Source organism: Manacus candei, unplaced genomic scaffold (assembly GCF_025592945.1).
Source record: "Manacus candei isolate 608988 ecotype Guabito, Panama unplaced genomic scaffold, ASM2559294v1 h1tg000028l, whole genome shotgun sequence".
NCBI classification, from domain to species: Eukaryota; Metazoa; Chordata; class Aves; order Passeriformes; family Pipridae; genus Manacus; species Manacus candei.
This window is the reverse complement of record NW_026138076.1, coordinates 337,895-358,184: the sequence shown is the minus strand read 5'-3', so window position 1 is coordinate 358,184 and position 20,290 is coordinate 337,895. Positions and strand designations below refer to the sequence as shown.

Sequence of the window (20,290 nt, the reverse complement as noted above, 5' to 3'; positions counted from 1 at the left end):
TCCCTTATTATTTGTTTAGAAGTTCTTGCTTTGGAAAATGTTGCAATAAAATTACCTGTCTCACAGGCTCAGCTTTGCATAGACATAAACACAAACATGCAATTTCAGATCTGAACACCTCATGAGTGACAATGGTGGCAACTCTGGAGACAAGTATCAGAACAGAACAAACATGCTTTAGATTTTTCAGACTTCCTCAGTGTGCAACTTCTTGCAGATCAGGAATTTCCTCAGTTAGATAGATGTGTGATGTTTTTGCACGGAAGAGCCACAGAAAGTTGGGGTTTTTTCAGTTGTCTTCTAGGCATATGTTCAAAATAAAATTACCTGTTGTGTAGTACCCATACTGCCACAGAAATCTGCTCCATCTGGCCAGCTTCTGATTACTGCATCGAGATACAGAATAAACCAATGTCAGAATTTGATCTTTGTAGGATTCAGCAACTAAATAATACATTCAGTGTATCTCAATTTACAAGAAAGTCTTAATTTATTTCAGACTGTTGTGTGTCTCAAGTGATACAGGAGCAATTTCTAGTGAAATGTCCAGGACCATCAGAATAGGTGTCTCTTGTTGATAAAACAAACTGCTCACCCATATGTCACAGTAGTAGTTTTCACTTGTGTGTTCTGATCTGAATTTGGACTGGTTTGATGTAAGCTGCAGGACTGAGTGCCGTTAATTGGAATGATTGTCAGTAATAACTGACCTACCACTAATGAATTCAATCTGAATTCATAGAAACTGGAATGAAAAGATACTCCAACAACATATGCCCTTTGTCCTTGTGAAGGTGTATAGTTTTCATTAATACCCCCACAGGGAAGCAGGAGATGTATACTATAAAATTACAGAGTTCATTAAAATTAAAAAAAACCCCAACCTGCCATCCACCAAAGCCATCCACCCCAAAAAAATTCCAAGTAGCATGAGTTCTTATGGCTGATTTTCCTTACAGTATATATTAGGCAAGTTCATCTCTGGAACACGAGACATACCACTTACTATTTTCCTTTTAAGTTTTCATATTCTCTTCTAGCAGTTTACAACTTCTGACTGTCAGCTTTTGCTTCTTCCTTCTAATCCTGTATACTTCTGTTCAGTGTCTGCAAGTGGGAGGTGGGAGTGAGCCGCTGTGAGAGAGATGCAGCTTACAACAGGAGGAGAAAAATTGTTGTGAGGAAGACTTAGAGAAGAATTGATGTTGCCAAAGCCCAAAGCTTATTCACCTTATTTTCATAAAGAACTTACATATTTCTCAAATCCTGGAAAGCTCTTATTTCTTTCATAGTGACTGAATAAAATCCGTTGCCATGAAGCAGACATTGATATACTGGATTTCCTTTTTAGGTTCTACCTTATCGGTGGAGGGATCCCTATCATAGTTTGTGGAATAACAGCTGCAGCAAACATCCGAAATTATGGCAGCAGACCTAATGCTCCTTAGTAAGTACCACATAACTGAGAATTCTGAAAAGATTTCATAGGTTTACTTTTCTCCCAATACTTGTTGCAATTAATTCTGATTCCTCCAGAAAATGTAGCACAGCCAAGATCATTTCAATGAACTGATAAAAGATAAGTGATTTGTGAGAAGATGTTAATTTTAGTTCTTTGGTTTGTTTCTTTTACAGTTGCTGGATGACTTGGGAACCTAGCTTAGGAGCATTTTATGGACCAGCTAGCTTTATAATTTTCATAAACTGTATGTATTTTCTCAGCATATTTATACAACTAAAACGTCACCCTGAACGCAAATATGAACTTAAGGAACCCATCGAGGAACAGCAGCGTCTGGCCACCAACGAACACGGGGAACTGGCTCATCAGGATTCGTTGTCAGTGTCACTGGTTTCCACATCTGCTTTGGAGAATGAGCACAGTTTTCAAGCACAGCTTCTGGGAGTCGGCCTTACTTTGGTTTTGTATGTCACACTGTGGATCTTTGGAGCTCTGTCCGTTTCCCTGTATTATCCCATGGACCTGATCTTCAGCTGTTTCTTTGGGGCAACATGTTTATGCCTCAGTGCCTTTCTTATGGTGCACCATTGCATTAACAGGGAAGATGTCAGGCATGCTTGGATAACAACTTGCTGCCCGGGAAGGAGTACCTATTCAGTGCAAGTAAATGTGCAGCCCTCCAGTTCCAGCGGAACTAACGGAGAGGCCCCAAAATGCACCAACAGTAGCGCAGAATCCTCATGCACAAATAAAAGTGCCTCAAGCCTAAAAAACTCATCTCAAGGTTGTAAACTAACTAACTTACAAGCTGCAGCAGCTCAGTGCCACCCTACTTCTCTGCCATTGAACACAGGTCCTCAGCTTGATAACAGTCTGACTGAACATTCAGTAGATAATGATATCAAAATGCACGTAGCTCCCTTAGAGGTACAATTTCGGACAAACGGGCACCCGAGTCGGCATCACAAGAACAGAAGCAAGGGACATCGTGCCAGCAGGCTTGCAGTATTGAGGGAATATGCATATGATGTTCCCACAAGTGTGGAAGGAAGTGTGCAAAATGGCTTACCCAAAACTCGACAAAGCAACAGTGAAGGGCACTCAAGGAGCCGAAGAGCCTATTTGGCATATAGAGAACGCCAGTATAACCAGTCCCAACAAGACAGCAGTGATGCTTGCAGTACGCTTCCAAAAAGTAGTAGGAATACTGAAAAAACAATAGCTGCCAACAACAAAAAAGATATTCCAAGGAAACCAATAGTGGCTGAACTGGAAAACCAACAAAAATCTTATGGCTTAAATTTAGCCATTCAGAATGGACCACTTAAAAGCAGTGGACAGGACGGACCCTTGCTCACTGCAGACAGTACTGGTAATATTAGAACTGGGTTATGGAAACACGAAACTACTGTGTAGCATTGTAATTCATTATGGGACAAGTCCATATAAACTGTGATTACACATTCCTGAAAGCTATTAACACTTTTAAGGACTGTTTACAAACTCTAGGTACTTTATGCAGGGAGGGAACAAAAATAATCTGCTGAGCAAAAGATTGTATGTGTTATTATCCTTCCTGTTCCTACAGAGATGAACTCTTGGTATTTTGTGAAATTTTTTTTGAAACATCAGTCTTTAGAGATGCAGAACACAACTTTGTACATTTTTATTTTTTACCTGTAACCCTGCAGATATGTCCACAACACATTTCAAATTTGTATTTAAATGTATAATAAATAGTACTTTCCCAAGCAGCCAAAAGTTGGACTTATTTTTTGGGGTTTTTTAAAATATTATTGCACTGAATGCCATCTTGATTTTACTAGTTCAGTATCTGAAAATTAGGAGCTTCAGTTACTAAAGAAAATGCTTGGTGTCTCAAACAGACAATACAAATAGCTCAATCACTTTCATAAGGCCTAGAATTTGGTTGAAATGAAGAAGCTGTGTTTTAAAGGGATTTTTTAGTATACAGGCAACTTGTTTTCTCCAAATCATTGTCTTGTACTTGCTGCATAAGTTAGTTATATTTTTAGATAGTTGTGACTTACTTTATTGCAATTGTACAGAATTTTCGCTTACTCAATAATGTTTTTGAATAATAATCTGTTTTGCCCTCATAATTACCTGACTCATATGGAGTTTTTAAAATTTTTTTTAATCATTTGTATTTGAGAAGGTTATGAACAGTCACAGACAACAGATACAATAATGCAAATTTTGAAAAATAAAAGTTCTAGTTAAGCTAATTTAAATTTAATTACAGTGTAATTAAAAATAAGAGTCAAGCTAAAAATACTTTATATAAAATGAAATCTAGAATAGCTTATTTGTCAATTATGAGCTTTTTTTATACTTATAGTTTTCTATACTTGTTGACACCTCAATGTAAACAAGATCATATTTTGTGTCATCCTGCTGCTGTGACAAATTTGATGTTGCAGTTGCAGAGTAATGCTTGGGGTTTTACCTGTTTCTGGTACTGATACCCATTTTTCTAAAACCACATGTATTAAATAAAAATATGTTTGTTAATGCATTCCCTGAGATTACAGTTAACAGCACTCTGACATGCTGCCTCTCTACTCCCCTATACATGTCACTTGTATTGCACACCGTGAGGCCATCACAGTTGCTGGAGATCCTTGGCTCATCTGTTGCTTTTTAAATGCCTGGTTTAGCTCTGAACTTGGGAATTGTCCATCTGGCTGCAAACTCTAATGATTTTTTCACGTATGCCTCCTTGCAATCAACTCCTTTTTCCTACTGACACTTTTTTTCCTCTCCTCAATCCCTATCCTTGGTAAAACCATCAAAAGTTTCTTAGCCATAAACCAGGGTGTGCTTATACTCTTCTTCTTTTAAACCTAGTGACACTTGCTTTTCAAAGTCTGTTCTGCCACTACTATAAATGGGTAAATACACTCACTGTTATCGGGGTGACAACCAGCTTTAACTACTGCTGTTTCTAGTCTCTCCCTTTTTTTTTTTTGTAGATAATACAAACTACCCCACTTTGTGTTATCTGCTCTCCTTTAGGTATCTGATTAATGATTGTAGTTATTTTCTCGTTCCACAGAAGGCAAAACTGGGTTTCTTGTGTGGTGGGGGTTTTTTTCCATTGGAATGATGTAGGTGTTTTTTCATTCAAAGTTTAATTACAGCTCTGAAAAGAAGCTTGCTTTACACTGTTCGGAAAGAAAATATGAAAAATCCTGAAGATTTTGTGTTTCCAGTTTCCTTAATAAGATACTATACTGAATAACTCCACTTTTTTTTTTTAGAGTCTTATAACCTGCCCTCCATCTTTCTGTTACATAGATTCTTTCAATTTAAGATTCTTCATGAGAAACACAGCAGATAAGTGTATTGTGCAGTGTTTGTCTGCCTGTATCAGAGAATAATGTCTTAATTTATTATCATCTGAGCCAAAGTACTTCTTATATTAAAAGCAAATGTAGCTATGTATATAGTGGTGACTGAACTGAGCATGTTTATTAGTGCAATGATTTAAGAAATATTTTTACATTAATGACCCTATATGCACCAAGGCTAGTGATAGTTATTAGGTACTTAGAGAAGAGCTTATTCTTCATCATCTCATCAAAACAGGGCAAACCATCAAGCTATGCAGAAGTATTACACATAGAATTAATTTTAAAGGCATTTTCAGGATCAGTTTTAAGAAAGACTGAACTAGTGTTCAATTCCAACAAAACCTGTGCAAAAGGTGGCAAATGCTATAGGCAATGGGCAAGGGGATTCTAAAGGATAACTGATCTTACTCTAAGTCCCTGTCATACCTTGTTCAGATAATAATGAATCTGGCTCTTTTGACATTTTTCCACATTATATATGGATTATATTTTTCTAGCACTATAATTTTAAAGATAATATAAAGTAGGCTTAAATTATTTGTATTAGTGTAGACAGCTGATTAAATATAATCTAAAAGTATCTGAGTTTGGGCTACAGACTATATCTGAAGAGCCCTCAATGATTAAATTGCTGCCAGTTGTGCAACATACAAATTCGTCTCGGAGATGATTGCTGCTCTTAGCACATGCCCTTACACTTACTTCTGCAATTCCGTTTTCATGACCTGCTGCACTTGGAATGGGATAGGATAAAGTTGCTGGGTTTGACTTCTAGATCCAAAAATGTATTTTTGCCACCAAGAGGAAAACCCCTACCCCAAATAACAACCCACAAACAGCAATTACAAAGCATTCAGTTGTCTAAGATGCATTAGATACGCTGCCAAATAGCTTTAAAATGTAGATATTTTATATATATTTGGGTTTTGCTTAAATTATTTTCTTTGGTAATATCTTTAAGTTTCTTTTGTTGAGTGCCTATCCGTATGGTAGCTGTAAGGCCAGATACAAGCTAAAAGCTGCTCTCTTGAAATCAGGAAAATAGAATAGCAATCAAAACTGAGTCATACGCTTGCCAAAATGTTCCTTAAAGAATTCTTAAATGGTAACTACTCACAAGAAGGAAAAATAGAACCCAAATCCTAACAACACTGTCCTGTTGCAGAGCTTTGTACAATGCATCCAAGATCAATTCAGACTATCAAACCGACTATTAGAGGCTGCAGTAATTACCTGAATGGGTCCATACATTGCAAATTGTTTAACACAGTTTTTGAGTACAGAGAATGTCAGACCTGTAGCTGTGCTCAGATACACTTAACTAGAACACCCAACAGTGACAAGTCTGAATTGGGTAACCAAGTAGCCAAGTACTTAAAATCTTATTCCATTTGTTGCTTAAAATTTGAGTTGTGGTAGCCGTACTATATTATACGTAAGTATTTTTGTTATTTAATACATGTGGAAATGTAGGAAATACCTGTAGGAAATAAAACTCACTTTTGGATTAGAGAGACACCTTTGAAAAAACTATCATGAGCAAAGAGATGTTTTTGAAAAGGACTTTTCACTTGCTTGATGAACATCTGCAAAGACAATTAGCACATGCAACAGTCATTGCTTGAATGTATAATTAAGACATGAAGATGCAGATATTTTGCCTTTTACTGAATGAAGAGTTCTCTGTATCACTGTTTGTTCAGACATAATGTGTTATCAGAACACCTTTGATGCTAATTATTTTAAATTTGTGTAGGTTAAGGAATATTTCAGGTGTTGGAAGAAACAATTACTTTTTGCTAAGTTTTTGTTTTTATTTAATTTCATTTTTTAGCAGTTCTCTGTTAACACTGCTGCTTGCTGAAGCTATTGATGTGTAGTATTGCTGCTTTTTCACATCCCTGAGCAAAGTGAAGGATCAGTTTGCATTGGTTTTGTTGGGTCACAATTTCTAGATCTTAGAGATTAATGGCATAGATATCTGTGAGAAATACGGTTCTTGGAGTTCAAGATTAACATAAAATAATTTAAATGTGATTTTTTAATCCTTGTCTTCAAAAATGGGGTCTATTGTGTTGTAGGAGTTTGGTTTTAGTTTAAATTAGGTTTATATACCTTCTCTGGTTCCAGGATTGGTTGAATATGCACATTTGGGGAGATGGAGGAGGAAATTGAGTGGTGGGATCTATGAATACAGATATACAATTTATTTTATATGGAAGACTTAAATTTTGAAAACTGTTAGATTAGTAAGATTGTAAGTATGGCAAAGTTTTTCCTCTGTAATACTAGCCCACCAACACCACCTCATCGCTGAAACTTGCCTCCATACAAGCAGGTAGGAAATAGCCGTCCTTGGCTACAGGTGGTGAGGAAAGCAGCCTCTACCTGATCTTCACTGATCAGCCACTTCTTAAAAAGCCCTTGCAGAGCTGGTGCTGCTGATCAGGCCTCTTCGCTGCCTGCAGTTGTGGCTCACTCATATATCATAGACCAAATCTTGAGTCAAAAGAAGGATGACTCTACAAAGATGCAAGATAGAAGCTGAACAGTCGGTGCAGAGATGGAGCTTGCTGACCTCAAAGCATGCCTCACAGCCAGCTGATTACATATCTAATGTGACTTTAGTTTAAAAAATCCAAACAGCCTTTAATCAGCAATTGCTAATGAGGATGGAAGTTCTTGAAAATTAATCACAGTTAAATCCCAAAATATACAATTTGACTATACAAATTAAGTGCTTAGCTGAACATGGCATTTTCTGAAGTCAGCATTTACTCAGTACAATAATACCTATAAATCTTATATTCTTTGAGCTTTGTGGTGAAATAGATCAGGCAAGACTTAAGATACTAGGGAAATAAAATTGAGGAGAAATTTTTAGTTCCTATTTGATGAAGATGCTTGAAATTTTGCACTTGATACTTAAATGCTGAATATAGTAAAATGTTAATATACCTCTTCAAATGGGACATCACTGGAAAGCCTCAAATCCAAGTTACATGAATGAAAGAATACTAAATGTTAAAATAAGCATCTAGAGATTGTTTCAGAGACATAGTTTTCATAAAATTAGTCTTGTTTTTTTCTTTAGTATAAAGGTTTTGTGTTCTAAGTAAATTTCAGCTTTCACCTGGAGGAGGAAAACTTCAGCCCACTTGCAAAGGCTAAAAAGGGCCTGCTGTGTAGTCACTATGGGATTCTTGATACGATGAACTGTTTCATATAATACATACCTGACATTTTCCCTTTATTCACTTAAAGTTCTATTTGATGACTATGATCATTCTGTTTCTGTCAGCATCAAATGTTCCTCCTGCAACCTTGTTCCTCATCTATTACCAGCTACACATTAACACAGATTGTCTGCTGCAATCCCCAGCATGTTTCTACATTGTGACACTGTGGAGAAGCTTTCTGAATTGTTTGCAGCAATTTCCCTTTAAATCATAATGAGTAAGTTGTTCCTATCAAGCAGAGTCCAAATCTGAGCAGCAAAAATCTGCAGTATGCAGAGACTTAATTTCATCTATTAGGTGATGATGTTTCTATTGGATGCAACTGGTGAAGTAGAAACATATAGGAAGGACAGTATTCTTCCCAGTGGAAGAGACATCCCTGGTAACATCTGGAGCTGCTGAGCAAGATATTTAAAATAGAATAAATACTCGGACGTAGTGTGCATCTACTTGTTAAGAGGCTTATCTCTAAAGGTGCCAGACATGCAACTTCAACAGGCTCTTACAGGAGCTGTAATACATGAACTTGTCGATTCTGTTGACACATAGCACTTAACTGGATCAGGCTGCAGTAAATCTTCAGCTTTTATAGGCTGAAGATGTACTACTATTACAAATTTTCAAGTAAAACTGTACTTGAGTTTAATCACGGCTTTATAACTACAAGGCAGAGAGTGTTTACAAGGAAGAAGATTTTGATGTGAAACAGAAAAGGATAGTTGAAAGGCCATTTTTATTAAATACAGTTGCAGATGTAAATATGCCTATTCTCAGGCCATTACAGTCTCAAGATTTGATTAAAAAAATGGGTGCACTCACCACTACCTTGTTCCTTCCACATGTGGATAATGAACAACCCATCAGATTGCTCTAAAATACCATGATGGAGTGACATACCCAGTTGGCCAGTACCTCTCAGATGAAACATGATCTGGATGTGGGAGCCACCACCAGTACATCAACACGTCCCTAGTGGTGACTTACATTATCATATCCTGTAAAGTAAGGTCATTGGTTATCCCATAGCTGAAGCTTTCTCTGAACCTCATACATAGCACAAATGAGCTTTAAAAAGATGCCTCATTTAGAGTTAGGACAGTTTTATGTTATTGGTTTCCAAGAAATGCATCTTTCCATCTAAAATGAAGGCCCCTGCACAATGATAGCACCAGGCAGAGTAGTGTCAATTGTTCCCTCCAGTCCATGGCTCAATAGCTTTCCTGTCACCTTCAATAGCCAACAAGAAGAATGCTGTTGTCTCCATCTTTTTGACAAAACTGGTTTATAGTGTGAGATTTTTCTTGCCTTTCTTTTATGTAAGTGAGCTACCTGGCAAGTTTAATTAATTAAATATATCAGCTCAACCAGTGTGATTTCCTCTTGCCTGTTATATTTGCCACCTTATATTTAGTGTTACTAGATTCAAGACTAGGAAAGACAGCTTATGTCTTGCTCATTAGTTTTGTAAAGAACTCCCAATTAACCTCATGTATAAAGGAAATCTTGGGGAATTGTGAGGAGAATTTTCTAATCTTACCCAGTATTTCTGATAAAGGAGATGGGAAGAGTTTTAGTCAAATGCTTACCACAAATAAACAACAAAATCTGGCAAACAAGCAAAAAGCCTTCCCAGGCAATGAAACCAAACAGATTTCTGATGCAGATCCCAAAAGGAATGAGCAAAATTTTAATACTGCTTAATAGGTAAAAGTGTGTTTGTTGTGGTAAAGATACAGAGATGAAGCTGCTCTTTGCACTGAGGTGCCCTAAGAGTGCCTCGTGTCTAGACATGGTGATAATGCTGGAGTTTAATTGCTGACATCTGATGGTTCTAATTCAGCCCCTGCCAGGCTGTTTTTGAATCTTTTGTCTGCAAACAGACAGGCAGACCCAGGAGTGTCACAAAAAAATTATTTGGAGTGAGATTTCGTGCCAGAAATACCGCAGCAATTAATGGCCAAAGTGATTTGCGGGGTGATCTGTGTTCCCAAAACACCTTGTTTTAGGACAGTGTAATTACCACAGTCCTAGGACTAGGGTAAAATTATTTCTTCCCTGCTGTCAAACAGCTTGTGCTAAACCTAAACAGGCCCTTTTGGAGTTTTTTTCCCTTCCCCACCTCCACGAAGTTAACAGGTAACAGCTGCTAACTCAGCAAGTTGGTAGCTCAGCTTGTTTAACACATATGTCAAGTATCTTTCCTAATAGGATCCATATAATTTTCTGTTTTCCTAAAATACTTTTTTTCCCCTAAAGTTGTGTAATCTAATGAGCAAAACCCAAAAAACCCACCCTAAGTCCCCTGGACAACCTTCCCTTTTCCCCAAGAGTAGTGGTTCTGCAGCAGGATGGCTCTATTTAACTGTGAAGTGTTTTTTAAAGCTTTGTTCAGCATTAGTGAAATGAAAGCAGAGAAGATAAATTTCTGCAAGGTCACAGGATTTCTTCTGGGAGACAACAACTGTTTACCTATGTAAAGATGATGGGCTCTCTGGTAGCATGATGTCATTTTGCATCTGGAACAGAAAGGCAAAAGCTTGTCTGGAGGTGTCTCTAAGAGCTGTTATATTATTCCTGTTAATTTTCTTACGTGTTTCTGCTTTTCCACAAGTATCACCTTAGCCTTGTCTTCTCGAGAGAATACTAAATCATCATTCTTAATGCTCAGAAGAATACCTGAGAAAATAAAAAGCCTTTTATTTCTGAAAGCACATGACAGAAATTCTAAATATATGCCTACTGAAAAAAGGCTGTTTATATATCTCTATTAAAAAAAGACATATGCAAACTTCCTTAAGGAAGTTAATTTTTCTTTTCAAACTGTGCATGCTGAAAAGATGCAAGTTACTGTTAGGGTGTATTTTTACATTAGGACAAGTTTTTCAATTTATTACAGAATAGGTGTCCAGAACTACAGAACTATAGCGAGTGCCTTTTAATGCTCACACCTCATTCCCTGTGCTTTGCCATTTCAATTGCATGTTCTGCACAGATGAAATCAAAGTCAGGGTGCTGTCAGGCAGGTGTTTTGAAGGGGAGCTGCTGGTACCGTGCACCTTTGTGATAATGAGGCCCCAACTCCTTGTTTCACAGATGTGGAATCTCAGTGATTTGATGCTCTCACGCTAGCCATGAGCAAATCCAGCCTTGGCAGTCAGAGTTACCTGCTAACTGTAAGGTATTGCTCACCCAGAATAACATACTAAAAATGCAGCAGGAAGAAAATTCATGCTCCTTTCCAAAACCTAACCTGTACAACTGATCTGCCTTGACCTCGCATTTAACAGCTGCAAGTAACAAGCCTGGTTTTCAGTCTGGAAAAGCTGTCCTTTGGAGAGCTGTCACCATAGCACATCACCTGGCAGCTCTCAGCCCATGGAGGAATTACAGAAAGACTCATTTGAAATTATTTGACTTGTGGGCAGTAAGTATAAGGAAAAAGAAATAGTGCATGTATCAACCAAATGACCTACAGAAAGTTGAAATCTTAGGTTAATAACGGAACTGTTGATTCGTGGTTTTGTGCAACAAGCCTAAGATGCAGAATGCTGTACACCATCCATCTCAGCTCTCCTATTTTCCTCCAGAAGTATAAGCTTCATACAAAGAAAGACAGCTGCCTGCAGCCCACTGAGGAAGAAGCCAGCAAAGCTGATTTTTCCCACAAATTTTCTGTGGGCTTTGAATGACAACAGCTAGTCTCTGACCTAGAAGGACAACTAAAAGCATACAAAGTCAGGAGAGACAATACTCTACATATAGTACAAAGAGCAAATAATTGAACCAAGAGTACTGGGAAAATGTTCAGATCTGTATGTCAAACCTTTTTTTTAAGGAAAGTTGCAATTAAAAAAAAAAAAAAAATCCAGCCTTTAATAAGTAAAGATTCCCTTCTTCATTTCAAGGACAAAATTAAAGTTGGTGTGTTTCAAGTTGCAAGTTGTGTGACATTTCCTTTGTTCAGACTTAAATAATGCTTATGCTTTCAGTAGCCTTACAACCAAATCTATTTGATAGTGGGGAGACAAAAATTCCCTAGAACTGTGCTCCATTTATTCACGGAAAAGCGAGCAGGAAGCAAAGAAACATAAAAGGATGGATGAAGAGGGAATGGAAGAAGAAAATGGGAAAGAAAAGGGGATTCATAGAAAGATTTTACATTTATGACAGGGCTCTGAGGCCAATAAGACCAGATTCCACTGTCTGCTGCTGCTCCTGCCTCCCAGTCCTCCCACGCCTCCAAAGGGCTATGATTGCAGAAATAACTTCAAGGGCCTGAAAGATCCCAGGAAGATTTGAGAAGGAAGAATAGAGGAGAAAATTTATTAAGACAAAGTTGTAAATACATTGTTATGTTACTAGTGACATGGCACTTGTACCAGTTGTGGGCAAAATAAAGTATTAGAAACTCATCACAAACATACAGGTGGAACATAATAATAACAATAATAATCTGAAGTAACAATGTGAGTAATAACAGAAGGGTGAGGAGGCAGTGCAAGCCTGTCACAATAGACAGTTTCAGTCAGAGAGAGTGTTGCCATGGATTTCAATAGAGAGCAGACTTTCAAAGTTGCCTGCAGTCACATTAAAATGGAAAAAGTTCCCAAATGAGAACACAGTCAAGATCATCTCCAGAAATGAAAGTCTACTTCAGTTATAGAGGTGGCAGAGAAAACAGAGTGGCGTGCAGCTCTGGCAGAAAACTGGCAAGTATTACTGCATTCATAAATAAATCCTTACATTATTTTTCCTTTTACTAATATGCATTCAACACATAAAATTGTTTTCTGGTCCTTGTATTGTTATTAGCTCTGCAAAATCTTGCACTACCAACCCTTGAACTCCTATTCTGAATTTGGTGCAATAGAAGAAAAAGAAGCTCAAAAAACGCCCAACATCCCCCTCCCAAACTGCCAAAGTCTTTGTATTTGGGTTCTTACAGAAATCGTATTAGAACAACAACATACACGTATTCCCAACCAATAATTGCATTATTTTGTAGATAATCTATTCAATTACTTTGATGCTTTCATTGATCACCTATGAAATGAGTGAACAATTAACTCCAAATACTTAAAAAGTCTAGCTATGAATCCCAGACACAGAATACAGACTTGCTTGTCCAGCCCTGCCCAATATATTTGTCACATTAAGCAACCTGATTTATGGTAACATCTCTGTCTTGTGTGTGTGCCACTTATGTGTTAAGAATTGAGTCAGACAGATTGAGGTGATTCATAATCAATAAAAATCAGCACTCCTTAAAATGTATCAAAACACTGAAGTTAAAGCTGTAGGGAAACAGATAACAGCTGGCCTTGGTATTAAAGCTTAAGTTTGGTTCCAATGTTAATACCAGCAAAATGAAGAATAGCCCCTCATATGCTATTCTTGTATTAGCAGATTAACAAAAATCAAAGCTTTTGCTCAAAATCCCAGCATACATAACTTGTATTTTTTGTATTCTGCACCTGTATTAAGGAGCTATTTTAACATTCACTGTACCATGTGAGAAGTTTAATCAAAGAATGGCAGGTTCTAATGTCCGCTCAGCAAAACATTTTGACTCTCACGGTTAAATAGATTTGTAAGATGCAGTAGAAGTTAATGCACAAAGTGATCCTTCTGAAGAGTTTATGTGCCAGTTTATTGTAAGCTGTAAATTGCTTCTGGAGATGAAAGACTTTCTTCTCTGTTATTAACTGTAACATAATGACACTGATTCTGAAATAATTTCAAAGCTAGGGACAGGAATATGCTCATCTCAGTGCAACCCAGCACTCCTGAAAGAGTACAGTGCTGAAATATTCACCTTTCAGTCTCAGAAGAGAAATAGATATGTGAATGTAACAATAACAAAACCCTTGTCATAACAAATCCATGCCATAACAAATTTGGTCTTCTGGATTTTTCCTGGTCATTTTTACATAAGTGATGCTACACATAAGTGTAGCAGTCATTAAGATTCTATCTAAAATGGCAGCAAAATAATCATAAAGGTATCAAGAAACACCAGGAAATCAAAACTTTCCTTAGACAATTCTAGGAAAACAACAGAATTCAATACACATGCATCTTGTATGAGCTAGAAGAGTCAATTTTAAATTCTGTTTAGGAGTCTACTAGGTCTTGAGTTGTCATGATAATTTTCATGGGATTATTTGCTAATGAATGCACTAGTTAAAACAAGTAATGCCATCTGTAAACCTATGCAGTCAGATAATAACTTCAATTTTTATCACACAAACTTCCTTCAAGATACAAGAAATGTATTATCAAGTGATATTAAGTTGCTTAAAGCATGAAATGAATTTAGGAGTTTCAAGTATTCATTGCATGAGCAACAACTAACAACATTTTTTCAACAATAGCTCTTGAATGCTCAAATTATGTACATGTTTACCATACACACCTCAGGTGAGTCTTGACAGACTTGTAAATTTGATGGACTCCAGTGTTCCCCATATTCAGCTATCCTTAAAAGCCTCTGAAACTTAAGATACAAGGTAAGCAAGGAAGCACAAAGCTATGACCAAAAAATAAACCAGCCACTTATATCAAGGAAATGTTGCTGGTGTTATTGTTAGCCAAACAGAAACTTTATTTGGGCTAAGAACAAAGAACAGAACTTTGGGTCCAGGCTAACAGAAGCCTGTGTTTTCTGATGTCAGAACTGAACACAAATTCTCTGTGTAATTCTACTCATTCTGTATTTTTTGCTAATTTCTTTGAATTTGTTACAAGTTAAAAGAGGGGTTGTGTGCATGCATGTGTGGGTGTGTGTATAAGATGCATCAGCTTCACCCTCTTCCAAATATCCCCTGGTAGTTAATTAAAGAATGTAAAATTGCCTGTGGATATTTCCAGAAGATCCCAGGTGATTTAGGAGCTCATAAATTACTTTCACAGAGATCACAGACATCTTTTCTTCTGACTCAAAATACACATTATAAAATCCCATTTCACATTCTTGTGGTTTGATTTTTTTAAGTCATCAAGGTTTTGTTTGCTGCTGCTGCTGCTTTTTTCTTTGTTTATAAAATACAATTTACTACATTGGCAGATGTCCATTTTTCCCCAGAAAATGGCTCTGAAGGCTATATTGCAAGGTGCACATTTTTCTATACTGCAGTGTAAAATCCTTTCATGTGTGATTTATTGCAGGCAGCTGAGCTAGAGGAATATGCAGCAAATATGCAAATATTTCCTAGATCATAGTTCTTTGTTTTGCCCCAGTAGCCTTACTGCAAAAACCACAGTCAGTGAATCTTTGCAGAACATGTGGGTATCCCCTGGCAAGGGCAGCTCTGTTTTCCCCAGAATCACTGACTGAGCTTGTCTTCCCACCACTGCAACATGGTATAAAGAGGAGTTCTCTCTCCCAAGTCAGTACTAATCCTTGAAAATACTGTAAAGCCTCGGATTAATATTGATGAGAGAAGGGCTGCCATCCAAAATTAGATTCTTTGTTAAATTAAAATCTTTTTATACCTCTCACCCGTAAGCAATTAACAAAATGCAAATCCTATTACCTGCCTAAGCAAAAGTGGCAATGAGGAGAGGAACTTAATTTACCTTGGCAAAACTGAATTTTCTCCACCTCTAGCCCATAGCCAAGAAGACAAAAAATATGATCTCATACTGCAATTTTCTCAAATTGAATTGCCCCAAGAAAAGAACTGGCACTGAGCAAGCTGAACCACAATACTAGGTCAGAGAATGCATGAATTAAAACAGCAACAGTTAACTGACTATTTCCAAAATCTTGCCTCAAATTTTTTGGTCTCTTAATGGGTCTGGGATTTTCACTTTCATTTTCCTAGGAACAACAATGGCAATTCTGGGATTTATTACCACTACAAAAATTGTTTTGAAAGAAACTCTATGATTAATTCATTCATTAGAAGTTCTGCAGCTTTACTTTGTGTTGTGGAAGTCAGGGTGGAAATGGTTTGCATTACAGATGCATAAAGTAGCATAAAATTCCTTGAATATGAATTTGTACTTCATTACACTGCAATAATAATAATAATAATAATAATAATAATAATAATAATAATAATAATAATAATAATATAATAATAATGAAAATAATAATGAAATTAATGGTCATTTTGCATCTAGGCAAATGATGAGGCTATTCTCCAAGCCAATTCATATCATGCTCATTTTGTCTGAGAAAGGAGCTCTTAGAACTCATCATAGAAAAGTTGACCAACAAGTTATAAGTCTAATCCCCCTGTAAATCACATGACAATGGACTATTAGTTGCCTGAGAAGGTTCAACAGACTGACATAGAACCAGATATGCCTTCAGAGATTTTTCCTATTGTCATTCCAATCAGCATGTTACAGGGGTGCCTTTCCCCAGGCAGATCATGACTGATTTGGGATAATACTGTCCCATTAGAAAGTAGTGACACCTTCTTGTCAGATTGAGACTGGGACCTGCTTGATGGAATAGACTGACTACCACTGTTTCCTACAGAAAGTCAACAATACTTTGTGTAAATTGCATATTACGGTAGAAGATATAAAGTGTGGTATGTGATTTGTATTGCTGAAAGTCATCTTCATGATCCCTTCAGAACACTGTAAGGCTAATGATGGATCATGGCTAAATGCACAGAACTATCACTTATTAATACTTTAAACAGAATATTTTCAGGTCAATCTCATATCTAAGCATGATTTTAACTATTTTGCTGCAAAAGTCTTGGCTTTGTCTTGTAAAGCCAACTGGATCTATAATCTCTTCATTTAGTTACTGAAACATGAAGAAGTCTGGAAGACAAATGGAAACTGTTCTGGTAAAACTGGACAGGGTAATAAAAATGGCAATACCAAATAGTTTTATGGACTTTTATTCAATGTTGCAAAATGAAAACATATTTTTGAGATTGGGACAAACTGTAAATGGGAAGTTATGAAGGAGAAAAGTTCCCAGTAAATATTTAAAAGGAGCTTCTTCCAACTAAATTGGACTAAGAAGACAGCTGCTTCAAGGAGTAGCATTTTAAAAAAGGAGTACAAGGAGTTAACTTATAGTGCACATCATATCACAATATGAGATATATGGGATATAAGGGTAAGACTTCCGAGGTATTCCAGCCACAGTTGTATAAACACGTGGGCAGTACTGTACAGTACAGTACAGTGATGCCATCTGAGACAACAACACAGCAGGATACATCAGCATGGTGCTGGGCTTGAGCTGGCAAATCCTGACTCTGAGCAAGGCCAGAGCAGTGCTGTTTTACTGTGATTGCCAACGTTCTGCCCTGAATCAATATCACATTCAATGCCTCACCCTCCACTTCAATGACACAAGTTAGGCATGCACTTACAAGGCTAATTCTTATTAAGGAGTGAGCTAATAACTTTTGAAAGCAACTTTAAGGTTTCTAGATGATTTACCAAGCTATCTCAAATTAATGCAGCACTTCAAAATGTGCATGACGAAGGATCAGCTGTAGTATATTCAGAGAGGTTACCAGGTCCCAGCAGGCACAAAAAGTATATTTGCAACCAGTGGAACCACGGAACATCAATTGTGGATATGGCAAAATGTGTCTGTCTTTCTCTCTTTCCTGCTAAAGGTGCCTGACAAACACTATTACTTTGGTCAAAGCAGCTGGGCTGAGACACAGTGAAGCAGCTGTGCCACCGGGCTGTCAGATGTGAAACTGCAGAACGGGAGAGAGCAGTTACAGAACCAAGTGACTGCTCTCGCTCCTCCACTGAGCCTCTAAAACAGGTCACAAGCGCTCTCCCAGTTTGCCTTAGTGGAATTTGGCTTTAAATAATTTCCTGCAATGTTTTCAATTTCATTTTCATAGACATAGTAAATTAAAATATTCTTCTCCCATATTCAGTGCATTTTTTCCTCTATCTTTTCTTGCTCTTCATTTCAGTATGCAGAGTTCTCCAAGTTTAAACTTTCAAGATGCACTTCTAGACAAAAAACATTTTTGGTATCGAAATCTCATTTGCATAATTTAGGCATTTGGTAGTCAGGTTTCTAAATCAAATTCTGTCATGCAACTCACTTCAGCGCTTCTCCTTAAGTCAATTTTGTTGAATTCAGACACTTGTCATGGTGATGAACCACTGAGTAACAGTTAAATCTGCAGTCTCCAGCTGTTAATTTCAGGGGGGAAAAAAAGGCAGAAAATATAATGTCAAAAATACAGAAAAAAAATCTGGAATGAGTACTTGTTCTGTTCTTTACTTTCACAAGACTCCTACGCAATAAAATCTTGGTATGTGTGAAGAAGTCATCTTTAGCATATGTCATTCAGTAGCCTTTAAGAGCTGCCTCATAATCAGTAACTGCAGAAATTGAAAGCTAATGACATCTATTTTAGCACAGCAACTGTCTAACAGCCTGATTTATGGTGGGATTAACAGAAATTACCATGTCCAAAGGAATCAGAGAGGACCAGACCAGGCTCACTAGCCACAATTAATTATTGAGGAACAGTAACAGAGCAGTAACAGAGCACTATTGATCTCAACACATGAATACCACAGGAGGTATGAAGATACCCTTTCACTGCCAATCCCTGCAGTGTAGTCAGTACAGAGAATGGCCAAAGGAAATCAATTACAAAAAATGCAAGCAAATTTGTGTGGGAACAAGTTAAGCCAGCAGCACCTGCATTTAGTTAATTAGGATCTAAAAGAAGTGTTTTGACCTTGACTAGTGTTTTTGATAAAGAGAATGTTGTGTTTCTCAAAGTGGAAAACCACTTAATGGTCTGCATAGCAGCATCTGTTTTTCTCTTATGGCTGAACACAGCGCCACATGATGCAAGGTGAATGTGTGGGATCAAAGCACCAGATTAGGATGATCCTGGGAATTCTGGTTACTGAATGACAACACCAGGTGCTATTTACAAAGGAACCCTAATAAAAGGGGAACACCGAAAAAGGTCGGCAGACAAATCCTGAAATGAACTGTGTGTGGTGTGCAGCTCCATTTCTTTTCAGTGCCCATAACCTGAAGATGATACCAAGTAAAGAGAGAGAGAAGAAGTAGCAGGTGATTTCAATCTGCACTGTGAGAAAGTTGGTGAGAGTCACTAATAGCTGAGGCAATACTTGGGGCACTTGATTTTTAAGCATTCAAAATTTTTATGTTCACCCATTATAATATTTAAAACATGGATAATTTAGTTTTTGGGAAACTAGTTTTACTACGATGGAACTAGTGGGTTTTAAAATTAAATAATTGAGTGTGTTTGTGAAAACAGAGAGGAATGAGAAGAGAAAGGGCAACATCATGAACCATTAACCTATAAACTTATATTAATAAGTTGTCCTTTATAAAAAAATATCATTTGTTTTCATATTTGTAGAGATTTAGAGGGCCAGAAGAGCAACACAGGTTGAATAAAATCAGATTAAGTGCTGCGGACTACAAAAGGAAGAATTTAAATCCCTAATGGATTAGCTAGACAGGACTGTTTTTCTGCTCAGAAAAAAGATCTATTTTTTTTCCAGCCTGCCATCTGACCATTGAAAATTCCTCGTGATGAATTGCATAAAGGTATTTTAACTTAATCTCTGAAAAACAAGCCACAGTCCCAATGCAGTTTTTGCTAAGTAAGTGTCTGAAAGGAAGTGAACTGAAAAGGCTTCTGTCCTGGGCCCTGCTCTTACAAACCCTTATGCTGAGTATTCATTTACTCCATCAATTTCATTTTCTTTGAGTCTATGAGAGAGTATGAGTCACTATTAATAATTTCTAAAGTTAATTCTGTTCAGAACATCTTTGTTCCTACGAAGAGTAAACTTGGTAGTCATATACAAGAGGATGTGTCCCAAAGGCCCTACACCTGTGGTACAGAAAAAAAATCCAGGTTAAAATAAAGTATTTTAACTACATTTATGCATTATAAAAGGGGATTTTGCTAATTGAGAAGACTCGTACAAAAGCAAGTCCTCAAGTTATTAAGGAGTCAGGAGGTTGCCATGTGCCCGATCTGCTTGCTTGAATTCATCAGCCCCTGCACCCCTACAATCCTTGGCCCACCTTTGTAATGTCCAAGGTGTTTGGCACACATAAGGTCTCACTCCTTCTGTTTCTCTGATCCTCTTCCTTCCATCTACTGCTTCAATAATAAATTGCATACTCAAAAGTTCCTGAAGAGCCTTGCTGTTGTTCTACTCCATACTCAAGACTCATTAAGATCCAAATAGTAGGT

At 37.2% G+C, this 20,290-nt stretch overlaps 1 protein-coding gene across 1 annotated transcript in view; it reads left to right on the top strand.

Annotated features, from left to right (window-relative positions):
- ADGRA3 (adhesion G protein-coupled receptor A3) overlaps positions 1–3,216 on the top strand; it is a 55,726-nt gene extending 52,510 nt beyond the window's left edge. The window contains exons 18-19 of the mRNA XM_051790809.1: positions 1,352–1,447; positions 1,636–3,216. Coding sequence (XP_051646769.1) covers positions 1,352–1,447; positions 1,636–2,878 — 1,339 coding nt within the window. The 3' untranslated portion in view covers positions 2,879–3,216. The remainder of the gene's footprint in view (positions 1–1,351; positions 1,448–1,635) is intronic.
- Positions 3,217–20,290: the final 17,074 nt, after the last annotated feature.